Source organism: Halichoerus grypus, chromosome 4, assembly GCF_964656455.1.
Source record: "Halichoerus grypus chromosome 4, mHalGry1.hap1.1, whole genome shotgun sequence".
Lineage (NCBI taxonomy): Eukaryota > Metazoa > Chordata > Mammalia > Carnivora > Phocidae > Halichoerus > Halichoerus grypus.
Genome location: NC_135715.1, coordinates 181,163,358 through 181,178,667, shown reverse-complemented (window position 1 = coordinate 181,178,667; position 15,310 = coordinate 181,163,358). Strand labels below are relative to the sequence as shown.

Genomic DNA, 15,310 nt, shown 5'->3' with positions numbered 1-15,310 from the left:
CTATGCTATTTTTAATGGACCCTACTTTAATTCTTATATAAACTACTTAGACTATGAGTACTTGCTTTCATTTTCCTTGCTGAGTACTGTCTAGTTTCCAATCAGTAACAGGACTGACTTCTCTTCTATTTCATATAAAAAATTATCTAAACCTGGGTTCTCCATTGATATTCTTTGGAGCAGCTGGTTCTGAAATATCTTCACTAGTCTTGATCGCTGCACCCTGTGCAAAATTCAGATTATTATCAATACTCGGTAATCATGGTAATTCTATTGGGCTTTATTATTTAAAAAATGTTAGCTTTGGAAAAATAATCCATAAATATAAACTGAGTATACAAAACATAGTCATAGAAACCATGGGCATGTAAATAAAATATATAGTCTTTGCTCTCAAAAATTTACCATTTAATTGGGGAGATTGGATACACATTCATTCACTTTAGTGAAACAGTCATTTGATGATTCAAGGAACACATACTGAACATGTACTCTGTGCCAGAAAATGTGCTGTGGCTGCAATTAAAAAAAAGACTCAGTATTGTGCCCTGACAACTTCGTTAGGGTGATAAACATTGAAAAGCAAATCACAACACTGTGTCAGAAGAGCTTTTTTATATAAATGGAGGACAGACCTCCCCAACCCCTGCCAAAAAAGCAGAAGAAACAGAGTCCCAAAAGGATTGCTAATGAGGATATCATATTGCATGAGAATCAAGGGAAATGTCTTCAGATGGAGCAAATAAGAATGTCAGACGTTCTGTGAAGTTTAAGAGAACCGGAAGAGGAAAGAGGCCAGGGCCAGAGACCAGTTGGGAATTAGCCCTGTGTGACTTGGGAGTGAGCAGAAGAGGGAGTTGGGTTATTGGAAATGCAGTGGGCGGGGGGTGGGAGGCTGGCGGGTGAGGGGGGCAAGAAATGGAGGCAGCAAGTGCAGAGCATTCACTTGAATGGTTTGGCCATGAAAGCGAAATAGAGAATCATGGCTGGATAGAATATCAAGCTGTTTTTCTCTGAAACATCAATGGACAATTTTATTTTACTTCATATTCAGAACTCATAAACATAGCTTGGTTTAGAAGCCAAAATGAATTCTGCAGCCCTAGAGTAACATTATCAATCAACCAAACAAGGACCACTCTGAGGCAATCTAATTTCTTAGGTTCTCTTGGGCCAACATTGACAAAAAACTTTCATCGTTTTGACATATCTCTCTTGTCATTAATCATTAGTAAGTGGTTAATAACTAATCAATCAAAGAAAGAAGCTAGTTTGTGGATCTAGAGGCAACTTTGATACTCAGAATGTGAGAGCTTTGAGGGAGCAATGCCTCACTTCAGCTGTCATCATTCTGTTGGGGGCTGCTAACACCAAAACCTTTACTCGGTCTTCTAGTTCCTGGGAATCTAGATTTCTTGTTTGAATCATGGGAATAAAAACCCCATTAGAATTACCCACCCATACCTAGGGATGAACGATACATGAATGCTCCCAATCTTTATGTGTTGACTCCTCCTACCTTTTGTTTTTCTATCCTTTTCTCTTTCTCAACTTAATTACATGGGTTCCGTCTATAAGAAGGAAATACATGCAAAAATTTTTAAAAATGTTATTTTATTGAATGTAACTGTAACTTGACCAGAATAAAATGTAGGGGCAATTTTTCCCTCCACCATCAATTGTCAGAAGAATACTACAGACTTCAAGATTTGAATTTTTTCCTTTAAGTTCAGTTGTTCTGGGTATACCAGGCTAGACAGGATAATGCTGCTTTAAAATCCATGTTACTAACGCTCTCTCCCCCCTCTTAGAGTCTATTTAGTATTTTTATTTCTTTCATTTGGGAACAGCAATAGCCCAGATTCTCCAGCTGATTGGTTATTCCACTAGAAGTGGAACATTTAATTAACCTAGCTCCCATCGACTAACAACAATAATGAGTTTGCTTCAACCGAGAAGCACCATGCACCACTACAGACAGTTCATTAAATTTGGGATTGCCATCTATTCACTGAATTCTGAAAAACTGAGTTTTTCAAAAATTAAAAAAAAAAACCTTTTCAAGTATTTTATAACTCGAACCCATTTTTACCTAGGAACACACACGTGCAAGGCTGCCAGTCACATGATAATAGCTCCCCGGATTTATGCACAGCCTTTCTGCCAAAGAGGTTAAATGACCTGGTTGAATGTGCTTTCGTTCTCTTTACCACCTAAGTTCAATAATGCATAATGTTAAGCAGATTAGAATTCCTTCTTTAAAATGTTGGTCTCTATTATTTTCTTAAAAAATGCATCTCTCTCTCTCTCTCTCTCCAAATTTTGAGAAGTGATCAATTTTCACAGCTATTCATTTATACGGAAACTGATGATGATTTGGCATCTACAAAATGGTCCACATTTATTTATTTTTATTTTTTTTAAAGATTTTTTATTTTACAGAGAGAGAGAGAGAGCGAGAGAGGGAACACAAACAGGGGGAGCGGGAGAGGGAGAAGCAGGCTTCCCGCCGAGCAGGGAGCCCGATGTGGGGCTTGATCCCAGGACTCTGGGATCATGACCTGAGCCGAAGGCAGACGCTTAACGACTGAGCCACCCAGGCACCCCAATGGTCCACATTTAAATGCTTTATGGATATATTCTTTATATTTTTCTCCTAATAAATCTGCCTGGAGTGCAATAGACATTCTTTTAAACAGGACACTTAAGAGCAGAAGCAATGAATTTAGCATTCAGCATAGGTCATTTTTGGCTGAATGACTATATTGATTTCAGTGTGGAATTTTTAAGTCAGAGGATATCTGATTTTTTTTTTCACTTAATGGTCAAACATTTCTCATTCGGCTTTTGTTTTCCTTGACTATAGTAGCCCTCTCAAATCATTATGCCTATTAATTCAACAAGTTCAATAAATACTTATGGTGTATCAACTTCGAGAAAGATTGCATTGGGCTGAGGGTTACCTTAAAGAAAATGATGAAAAGGTATGGCCCTTGTCCTCCTTGGCCATATGTCTTAACGGGAATAAGAAAAAAAAACCTCACAATATGTCAGAATAAGACACACATTGTTACAGAAGTATAAAGTGTTCTTGGAGTTTGAAAGAGATCGTTTCAAGACAATAGCACACACACACAAAAAAAACTCTATGAAGAAGTAGGTGGACTCTAAGCAGAGATTCAAGGATTAAACTTTGTTTTATGGACTTACTGAGGAAGCCCTTCCAGCAAGAGAGAACAACATCAGACAGACAGTCTCAGAGGCAGGAAGAGGGTCATTTTTTGAGGAATCCACACATCATTCAGTAATCCAGAGACGCATCAAACAACAGGGCCAGAAGAGACTCACAGTTTTCGCACCTAATATTTTCATTTGAAATGTGAGAAAACGAACACATTAAGAGATGAATGGACTTATCCAAAGTCTCGAAGCTTTTTAATGGTTGAGCTAAGATGGAAACCATCTCTTGTGACATCTAGCTCCTGCCCTAACCCTCTAGATCATATTTAATTAGGAAGTAGGAAAAACGTAGGGGAGTGAGATGTGGCCGACAGGAACGCCTTTACTTATACCTAATATTTAATGACTTCTAGATGTCAAAGTGTTGAAAATATAGGATATTAAACACAAATCAAAAAGTGGACTTCCCGTTTGAGGTAATTCAGTAGGAGGGAAAGAAATCAGTCCTAGTACATTCAGTACAAGATGAGGGAACCTTGCTTTTTTAAAAAATTGACTGGTGTAGCTTTATTTCTGAATTGAAATGCTTCTGCATTTTATAAATCTAAAGCAGGGAGGGTTCTTCTTAATTCAGAATATTGCTGATTAAATTGCCGACAAGAAATTGCACTTAAAGATTCAGCAGCTGGAGAATATAAACACAGGGGATAAACACGTCTGCGTGCATCAGTCAAAGACAGTTGCAGTCTACCCCCAGAAAGGTGAGCAATTATTTATGAAATTATGTCTTCTTCAGTGATTCTATGTTGCAATCCAAGAAGAAACTGAATGAGGAAAACAGACAATGTCATGGTCCCAATTAACCACGGAGTCACATGCATTTTCAAAATCAACGGATTTTACTCATGCTCTTTTAACCTCACCATCTTGAAAAGAAATTTCTTTAGCTTTAAAAAATAGTAATAATTAAGTAGGTCAGTATGTTCTTGAAGAACTGTATTTTTTAATTTTAATTTTAAAGATAAGTGTCTAATTCTGTCAACTGCACATAAACGTAAATTTAAAGAGAAAAGAGGTGATGCTAAGCAGCATTTTGCGTAGGGCTCTTTTGGAGTGTTTGTTTTACTAGATCGGTTTCCAGATTAATGATGCTGGGGCCTTCACTGACTTTGAGCATTGGCTGGGGTTTTTGATCCATGGGCTATGCGTTTTCCCTTGCGGTAGTGACGGGCCATCAAGCTACTACATAGTTATGGGCAAGAAGCAAGCAGCTGAGGACAAAAGCCCTACATCCCTGGAGGTAGAATCAGCTAGTTGGTAGCTCAGTATTGAAAATCTCATGGAGCAAAGAAATATGCATGTACTTTCTTAAGTTAAACTTGGAGGCACTGAGGTGAGCACTCACATCTTCTCCCTCAGGTCATTTAGGTGATTCTGAGGCCGCCTGGGCAGACCACATGCCTTCAGGGACAGCTCAGAAGCCTGCAGTACAGAACAGCCCATCACAGAGACTAGGCTCTTCAAAAGTGAATTTTGGAGGGTGCTGAAAATTTTTCCACCCCCTTCCTAAATTGATGGCCACTGTTAAGCGGTCCATGCCATTCAGGTACACATTCAGCTTTCTCTTACTAAGCAGATATCGCTGAGAGTGATAACACCATAAGTCAGTAGAATTTTGATGACAACTGGTATATTTTAATGGCACTAGGAAGAGGAAAGAAATTGGGGAGACTGGTCAAGTGTAGATAAAGTATCATTAAAGCCAGAAACTCTAGAGCTAAATAAACTGGATTCGAGTCCCAGATTTACCCTGTATGTGACTCTGGGCAAGCTGTGCCTCAGTGTCTCCCATCTTTAAAATGACGATGCTGGTATCACCTGCTTCAGAGCATTGCAGTGAGGATGGAATACATGTATGCAAAATGCCTAGAACGGTGTCTGGTACAGAGTAAGCATATCAAAGTACATGCTACCATTATGATGGAAGCATCTTCAAGGAAAAGGCTGGGTGCTGCACACTTTCCCCAGGTCCTCACCACTAGCTGCTTTGATGCATCCCACTCTGGGCAAAGTTCTTGAAATCTGGTCTTGAAATCGTTCCTGAGACAAACCTGTTGGAGGCAGAGGCATGTTCCAAGAACTTCGTCACCTCATGTCCCCCATCAGCACTGTCAGCTCTAATGCCTGGGATCCTTGGCTCAGTCATGACAGCCAGACCCCCTCATTGCTCTCATAATGTCTGCTCTCCCTGTCCTTCCAGTGTCCCCCCCAAGGAAGACTCTCATTATAACCGAGGTCCTAGCTCAATTTCCACTCTAAGCAGCTAGAAGGAGCCTTGCTAATGCAGAAACTATCCTGAGGCAATGGTGCAGGACTGTGGTTTTGTCTTTTCAGGCCTTCTGGAATCCTCTACGATACTCTTCAGGTGTTGTGAGTGTAGTTCAAGTCCTAAATGCCTTTGAAGAATCCTAGAATTCTTATAAGTTCCAGATCCAGCTCCCAACACTGGTCAGGTAGCTCCAAGTCACCGTGCATCCAGAAGTTCTGGCTGAAGTCCCAGGCTGAGGGCTCACCCATTCTCACGGCAAGTGAGAGATCCAGACTCTTGGATTCTCCTGTATGCCCTCCCTTTTGACTTCTCAATACTTGCTTGGGCCCTAGCCACTCTTTTAAGCACCTGCTTCCACAGGAATGAAAAGGAGGAGATATAAAGTCCTGAATTACTCTGCTTGCTAAATTTTACAGAAAAAAATATTTTAAACAGGTCACACAAAATGTGTAGGTTATCCGAAAATAAACTAACATTCATTTCAGGTTTCCCAGGACAACTTAGTTCTTCGGAAGTTGATATTCTTAGCATCTCAGATATGAATCCAAGAACTTCATTCAAGACTTAGTAAGTGGGTTAAATAAAGTGGCCTTTGAAGGTAAGGGTCACAGAGTCCCTTCACGGAAGGTCACACACTTACACTAAATGAGAGGCCCCTCATACAAGGTTGTGTATCTCTTTCTTGGGCCACAACTGATTAATGGTGTGATAAGACAGTGAGGGAAAGGGTTGAAGGAGAATAGGAGAGGCGGGGGAGGGGAAGAGAACCCATCTGCATCAATAAAACTACCTGAAAAAAGGTAGGAGGCAGGACAACCTCAAGAAATAGACATAAGAATTCAAATAAATTTAAACGATATAGCAGTAGAGGGCTAGTCAGAGCTACAAACTCAAACAGCCCCTGAAGACATCCCAGTGTCACAGAAATTAAGCTATTAACACTGTGTCACTGTTATTATAAATGACCAGGGACAATGATAGTCACCACTGTGTGAGGTGTATCCTGTTCTGGTCACCTTGCTAGACACTGTTTTTCAAAAAGATTTATTTATTTGAGAGGGAGAGCACATGAGCAGCAGGGGTAGAAGGAGAGGGAGAGAGAATCTTAAGCAGAAGCCACGCAGAGCCTGACATGGGGCTAGATCTCATGACCCTGAGATCAAGACGTGAGCCGAATGCTTAACCGACTGGGCCACCGAGGTGCCCCAAACACTTTAAGTGCACTAACACATGGTAGGCACACAATGATAATCATAGCAATGACCCTGAATCATAAAGATGGCTACATTATATTAGTATACCCTTCCTTTTTTCCTAAAAGTGGGATAATATATAAATACAGAAATACATTTAAAAAGATTTCCTTCCAAAATCATTCTTTTTTAATTGAAAAAAAAATTTTTAATTAAATTAGTAAGAGTAAGTTGGATCAGTTGTTTCACCAGCAATGCCCAATATTTTAGCATCACTGTACCTCAAATGACGTACAAAAGGAGAAAGTTGTGTTTGTGGTGTGTGGCAGGGAGAGGAGTGTGGTGGAGGGCATGGAGATAGGTTTTTTGTTTTGTTTTGGTTGAGTTTGTTTGCATGTTTCCTTTCGGTTGTAATTTCTGTGTGTGTGTGTGAGAGAGAGAGTGTGTGGGGTGTGTGTGTGTGTGTTAAGAAAGTGAATGGAAAGACAAAGGTTACATCTGATTCCTAAGTTTATTTCATCAAACCAATAGGACCCATTTAGATTTATAATTGTAAAAATACAACATAACATCTAAACGTCTTAAATGAGAGTGTTTTTAAGAGGCTGAAAGATGAGATGTAACAGTAGAAAACTCTGTATCTCCATTAATGTGGAATATTGTTATGCATAATGAAGCCCTTTGGCAATGTGGACTCACCATTTTTTAAAATAACAATACCAGATGAGGGGGCCTACATCTTTGTTTTTCTTTGCACCTTCTTTAGCCCCCCCATGTCTCTACGTCCTTCTGTGAGCTCTATGTGGACCTTAGAAGCTGCTTCAGGTATCGACATCCATATTGGCTTACGTGTTGATCCCACCCCATGTGTGCATTTCTTTTGCATCTTTCTTGGTGCCTTAGTCTCTGAATTAGTCACTTTACTGTTTGATGTTTCTATTTTTTCCTTAAATTTTCTATTAAAATTTCTCCACATATGCCTTTTCTATCTCCTACTCTCCCTTGGGTAGATTATAGAATTTAATTATATTCTTCATTGTGTCTTGTACTTTTTATAAGAGCATATATTCAAGCATTTATATTACATATAGGCAAAACCTTTCTTTTAAAAATATTTCTTATTTGAAGAGAAAAATATTTTAAATACTATTATGGTGAATACTCCAAATTCACCATAAACATATTTGTACTTCACCGACTTCTCATGTAGACAAAAATTTACAGCAATAAAATACAAGTCGATCACTTCTTACATGCCTTGTAGGCTCTATCTCTCTGCACAAAATTAAGAAATATTAATAATAACCTATTCAAATAAAATATAGTTAGAGAGACTATTAAGTGTCCTCATCTATAGCTAAGCAACATGACAATGTCCCATCAACCAGGGAAAAAAATACTTCCTAGAACACTTAATGTGAAGGCCATGTTTAGAAAATCATGCAGTGAAATGAAATTGGTTCATAGTCTACCACTATCATTTTATTGTATTTCTTTCCTATCAGTCAATCTCTGTCAATAGTTGTAAGCTTTTAAGATATGAAATTAAATTAAGTATATCTTTTTAGATTATTAAAATAAGAGTTGAAGGCATATATTTTGTTTGACATAGATTTTTAAATTAAAACAGAAATATTACATTTCCTTTGATTTGAGTATTAGGAAATTATCAAAATTGACACGTCCAGTAAAGCCAGAGGGTATGGAGAATAGAAATACCAGCCTTAATTTTATTCCTTAAATGTGAAAAAAAAGAAAAGAAAAGAAAAAAAAACCACTTGAGATTTATTTGACAGAGTGGGAGCAAACATGAGCAGGGGGGAGCGGGTGGGGCAGTGGGAGAGCGAGACACAGACTCCCCGCTGAGCAGGGAGCCTGATGCAGGGCTTGATCCCAGGACCCTGAGATCATGACCTGAGCTGAAGGCAGATGTTTAAGGACTGAACCACCCAGGCGCCCCGCCACTATGATTTTTTTAGCATTTTCTTCTGGAGTCAAAAGTAAATAACATTAAATTATTCTTTGCACTATCTGCATTTTTCTTCCTTTCCCTTTATAAAGTAAAATATTGAAGTTAATGTAACTCCAGACATGCCCTTTCTCTGAAGAGTTGATCCATGGTTAACAGCACACAGGAAGGAATTCAATCCTCAGATCCCTAAAAGCTATAAAGAGCCTGGATCACTTTTCCATCTATAAGCTTTGTTTTAGAAGCACACAAAGCTCATTTTGGACTCGAATGGAGAAGTCTGTGACATATAGCACATAGACAAATTCTAACAGATGGATTTTTCTTGAAATAACTTCATTAGTTAATCATTTCTTTTACATATACTTTTTCTAGCTAATTGGTACAGCTGCCAGCTGGCGCTGTTCAGGATCCTCCAAAGAAACTGGTAGGTAAAAGAAAATCCAATAATTTCACCAAATCTAGGATGAAACGCCCATTAATTTCACACTAACCATTACATAGTTTGAAAGTAAAATCTTATTCTTTCATTTTGTTTCTCCAATTTATTCCAAACACCTTAATTGATTTGTGCTTAAACCAAATCACTCATCCAGAAGAAACTTGGAACTTTAATAAATTATTTAGGTCAGGGTTCACCGAACTTGCCAATATGGACATTGTGGACCAGATCATCTTTTTTGTCAGCTTTTAAGGACTACCTCTGGCCTGTACCCACTCGACGTCAGTAGTACCCTCAATTGTGACAACTAAAAATGTCCCCAGACTGCCAAAACTCCCTGGGGGCCAAACTGCTCTGGCTGAGGACCGCTATTTTAGAAGCAGATTGTTCCTAAGTTTTAATTCAATTTTTAAAAAAATAGTTTAATGTATGCATGTACGTATGTATTTAATTTCAGACATGTCTAATAGATTAGAATTTTTTGCCTTTCAATCAGGTAAATGAAATGTTTTGGGCAAGGATTATTTAAGCAGTAATACTTCCATAAATCTTTCTGGGTAAATAAGCAAAAAAGACAGGATGTGTGGCTTCTAACGAATGAATATTAATTATCTAAGAAGTGCCATCACCATTGGGGCACCTGGGTGGCTCAGTTGGTTGAGCATACGACTCTTGGTTTTTGGCTCAGGTCATGATCAGTGTCCAGAGATTGAGGGCCCCCCGCCTACTCCATGCTTAGCAGGGAGTCTGCTTGAATGATTTGCTCCCTCTGCCCCTCCCCCCCACTCTCTCTCTATCAAATAAATACATAAATCTTAAAAAAAAAGTGCCATCACCATCTTCATCATCATAAGTATTAATTTTATTTTTTTTCCTTTAAGGAAGGAACTCAATGGGTAAGTAAAATCCTGTGTGGCTAAGTAAAATCCTGTGTTGGGGTAATCTGAGATAAAAATGATTAATTACCAGTTTGGGTGCCTAAGACATTTTTAAGTAAGGGAAAGCAGTGTAATTTAATACAATGGACACTGAGAAAACGGATCTGTTTTGACTTGACTGTATATGTATGGAGTGATTTGGGGTTCACCAGAAGTTTCAGTCATTCAGATAGAGACATTTCCTGGTCTTCGAAGTTCAACGGTAAATATAATGTGCACCACCTATTTATCACTTAGTGATTTTTTTCTGTAATTTATGTATCAGTGGATCTAGGAAAAAGATGCTAATTACCATAGGTGTTAAAAGGGAAGCAAGGAGCCTTTTCTAGTTTAGGTTGAATGTGAGAACATAATAACCCCATGAAGTATACAGGGAGAATCATTCGCCGTGTTAAAAAAATACTAAATTCTATCCAAATTTCTATCTTCCCAGCAAAAGATTTGTAATCCAGATTTGCTCAAGCAGGTTTTTAATATAAGATAAAGATGAATGTTAATTTATCATTATGTTTAAATATATACTTTGTCTCAAAATTCAAGTTATTTACCTAAAGATTCCAGTGATCTGTTTACTTTATTAGACTTTCTAGAGCCACTGTAACAATTTACTGTTTAAAAAGTCGTTCCTCCTTTCAATAGCATATGTTACACTACGCCAATTGCCACTTTGAGTTCTTTCAGAATGCACTATCCTTCAGCATGGCAAAGTGGAACAACCCACTTTGATATTTCAACTCAAAGAACTAAAGGCCCTGCACTCCGTGCTTCATCTGCACACCCCGGGCTTCGCTTTATTTTTAAGTTGGAAACCTGTCTCCCAGAGACTGTACACTTACTCTCTGCGGGGTCTTTAGAACGGCGGCCGCTGGACGACTTCCTCAGCAGGCTTCGTCCAGAGGTAAAGAGGCTGGTTAGTTCTTCCAAGGGACTCGTGGGGGTCCTGGACCGGGAGGCACCCGGAGCCGGGCCGTAGGTGTTCACTGAGGCGTTGGCCATCTTGGCCCCATCCTGCGACACCGGCCTGCCGGTCGAATGAGGAGGCACTGATGGAGAGCTCCTGGAGAGGCTGCCTGAATGCACGGCGTCGTAGGGCGGGGGCCGCTTGAGGCTGAGCGGGGTCAGGGACCTCCCCATGCTGACCGGCGATGGGGAGGCCGAGTGGCTCTTCGGGTAGCCGTGGGGGGACTGCGTGCGGTACAGGGTGGACGGCGGGGGCGGGGACGAGGACAGCGCGGCGGCGGCGGCGGGGCTGGGGCCCAGGGCTGCGGCCTGCTCTTTGTCCAGCTTGGGGTGGCCGGAGGCGTGAGAGGGCAGTGAGGACGGAGACGCGCCGGCCTGCTGCTTCATGTAAGACACGTTTTCCAACACGGGCAGCTTGGTGACCTCCAGCGGGGTGAGCGGGGACTCGTCGGAATTGGGGGAGCATTGCACTGGCGCGGGGGGGAACACCAGCAGCGGGGGTCGGTGAGAAAGCAGGTTGGGGAAGGGCGGGGGGATGTCACAAAGCAAACCCTTTGGAGTACATGGCACTGAGGACTTGGCGAAGTCCGATTCAGGCACCGTGGGAGTAGCACACTGCGAAGAGCAACTGTGATGGTCAAGGTCACATTTCGAATCTTGGCCCAAGTCGTCAAAGATGGGGTATTTCATCTCCTCGTAGACGGCCTCGCTCTGGTCATCATCCTCCTTCCTGAAGTCTCTGAGAATGTTGCCCACCATCTCGATGTACACGGGCTCCTCCTCCTCAGGGTCCCCCGCCGGGCTGCTCACCAGGGACAGAGAGGGGTCCCGCGGGAGCGACGTCCTCCGCGGCCCGTGCTTCTTGATGTACGTTTCATCGAAAGATGTGCTCAGCTGAGTGTTCGGGTTCCGTTTGGGTTTGGGAGGAGGGATCTTCTTTGAATATTCATCACTGTGGGGTCTGGGTTTGGCTGACACTACAAAAGAGAAAAGAGAAAAACAGAAAAGTAAAATAGATGAGTACAATAGGAAAGCCTTCAAACAGAACTTGCAGCACTTGGGTTTAGTGCTATGAACTTTTGATGGGGGCAGGGGAGGGGGTGGCAATTTGCTTCTTTTCTAGTTTGAGGCTTAGACGAAAAATCAAACAAAAGTCAAACTCTTTCCATATGTAGGAAAACCTGATGACAGAACAATAGTAATATTTTTCTGCAAGCTAATATTAATAATCCGACACTGATAAATGCATTAACCAGGACTATTCGTCCCTCTGCCTTAGAATTTCTAAATAGAAGCCTTCAGATGAAACATGTTCTGTAAAAACAATCATATATTTATAAAGATTAACCTCCAAGAATTAAGTGAGAAACTCTGGGGGCAAAAGGCAAGTTTCTGTTAGCACAAATGGTCACAAAAATACCACGGGATTTGAACCCTTTTAATGATGTGGCTATTGCACATGATCATATCTTGCTTTCATTTAGGATAAAAACGTCCCAGCCTGCTAGACCTAATCTCTGCCTTGGTTCAGATAAATAACTTCTATACAGATGGGTCTGAGACTTCGGGGGAAATTGATGTGAAAATCTTATGAGGCTAGACAAGTTAATCTCTAAATCTCCAGGTATTGTTGATTATGGTGTATTTGTCTGTTTTTGTTCATGAGATCTCTTATGATATCCCAAATGCTATCTTGGAATGAATTTATTAGGTATGTTGCACTGACACACCAGAACCCCCTCAAGCATCTTATACAGGAAAATAATCCAGAGAATGTTGTATAAGCTTCAAGAATAACTTTTGGAAACTCACAACAGATATATGTACTAGTGCGTTCAACAGCCTGCTGGAAGGAAGCACCCCTAGTAATGAAACATAAACTCTGACACCATACAGTAGGGTGGAACAGGCTGGAAACATGTCTGTGACTGAAGTCAATTATTTAGCATGCAGGGAAGGTACTGTTATCTTGTTATTATCTCATTATCTCATTGTGTTGATATATGATTAGAATGATTATCATTATTATGCAGTGTGGCAGAATGCAGTTACTTGTGGTAAATGGTAGCATATAATGTAAGGTGACAGTATATGTTATTGGTGTAAAACTATTGAGAAAATAACAGGCTTCTCTATAATTTGCAGCCTTAAGGGAGGCAGGGTCTCAAGGCACAAATCAGGAAACACCTGAAGTCATCTTTGTTTTTTTCAATTAGCATTCTGTGAGATGGGAGCTTTTCTAAAACGTACTAAAGGAGAAGCAATTGCTTAAAGATTAGTTAGTCTGCCGCTCTACACATCAGTCATGACTTCAGAGAAAGGAAACCCATCAAATATTCTAGAGAACTGGCTATGTCACTCACTTTTCTAGGTCATTCCTGCTTTCAAATATTCTGTCCTATTGTGCCCATAATGATGTTTTTACTCACTACAATCAAATACCTTTTTGAAGGGAAGTTTCTTAATGTACCTAGACTGTTCCTTTAACTTGTATCAGGAAAACTAGATGTTGCTTTCCAGGGGGTTATGGCAGTGGAGTCTTTTAGTGCCAAAAGTGAAAAGCCTAGAGACATAATGGGGCAAAAAATACTCAGACAATTCTTTAGGAGGGACCCAAAGTGACCAACAGTTCCTCTCTGTATCTCACACTGGTCTTAAATTTTGCTGGTTTTAAAATTTACTGTGGATGTTAATTTTCATGAATTACATAACTCATCAGATTTTATACAAAAATCTGAGCCTGATGTATAAAGTAAAATTATACATCACTGAATAAAGTTGACTTAGTACTGGGGGGGACACTGAGTCAGGACCTAGAAGAACAAAAGCCTATCCAGACTATTTTTCTAAAGCTTGTGTCCTGCCATCTTCCACCTTAGGGTCTCATTCTAGGCTAAGTAACACACACACTGGGAAAATATTTGCCACTGATTATTGGGTTCTAGAGATTGAATGATGTGCGGTTAGGGGAATCCTTAAAAGAGAGAAGTTTGAATAGTGAGGTGCTTTGTGAATAGAGGGTTAACCTAAAGCTAGGAATTAGTGTGTCCATAAGATGATAACTTCATTTTATGGGAGTGGTCATACTTAGAATAGTATTACCATTTTTATCCTTTCTAAATTATAATGCAGTTTTGTTCTCTTTGACCCTTCACTAAAGTCTGATGCCCCCACCTAGACTTGGGTAGTTGTATGGAGAGAAATAACAGGACAGGCAGAATTCAAGCATCTGAGTCCAAGCCTAGGTAGGGGGACTGCACTGAAGGAAGACCATAACCCAGGATTCCCAGGCAGTGAAGGGTCAGTGGTAGAGCTGGTTGTGACACTCATCGAAGCAGTAGCTTCGTGAACAACTTTGGAACCCAATGTCCCTCTTCCCACGTAGATTAGAAGGTGGCCTTTGGAATGGGCAAGACCAATGCTTGGGTTGCACTCAAAATGTGAGCAAATGGCACTCATTCTGTTTGCCAAAAGGAACTGAAAAAAATAAAAATACTTCATATCTATGAAATGATTGAAGAAAGAAAGGGTTCTATTCTAGAACACAACACAGAATTAAGTAGAGCAACTATTCATAAGGAAGGAATACAGACATTCCATTTGTATTGTGAGGACAACTTCAATGCCAAACCAAGCACAGGTACTGTCTGACAAGGGCAAGAAAACATAATCTGTGACTCTTATGGTGGCCCTTAATCAATAAGGGTTATGGACTGAACTGCATTCCTCCCACACTGATATGTTGAAACACTAACCAACAATGTGATGATATTTGGAGATGGTGCCTTTGGGAGATAATTAGGTTCGGATGAGGTCATGAGGGTTGGGTCCTCATAGTGGGTGGGATTAGGACCATCATGTGAGGATACAGTGAGCAGGCAGATGTCTACAAGCCAGAAAGAGAGTTCTCACCAGAAACCAACTATGCAGAAACCAACTATGGCAGCACCTTGATCTTGGACTTCTGGCCTCAAGAACTGAGAGGAAATAAATGTCTGTTGTTTAAGCCACCCGGTCTATGGTATTTTGTTATGAAAGCCTAAACTGACTTAGATAACAGTGTATTTATTGAGCCCTCCATAAAGATGTCATACAGCTGAATGATAAGCACCCACTTTAATTCCATCCTCTGGCATTCAAATACTTGAAATAGCTTTGTTATTTTAAAAATTAATACAGTTCTTTCCCAGTCTTTTCAATTTAAGTTTCACCTGCCCCTGCCCTATATCTCCTTATCCCCTGGAACGATGTCACAAAGAGCAATTACACCTAAATATAGAAATGCTCCTCCCAGGTACC

The 15,310-nt window shown here is 40.3% G+C and overlaps 1 protein-coding gene across 1 annotated transcript in view; it reads right to left on the bottom strand.

Annotated features, from left to right (window-relative positions):
- Positions 1-15,310, bottom strand: part of NYAP2 (neuronal tyrosine-phosphorylated phosphoinositide-3-kinase adaptor 2) — a 260,638-nt gene that overhangs the window by 90,176 nt on the left and 155,152 nt on the right. Inside the window, exon 5 of the mRNA XM_036092197.2 lies at positions 10,888-11,988. Within this exon, the coding sequence (XP_035948090.1) occupies positions 10,888-11,988 (1,101 nt within the window). The remainder of the gene's footprint in view (positions 1-10,887; positions 11,989-15,310) is intronic.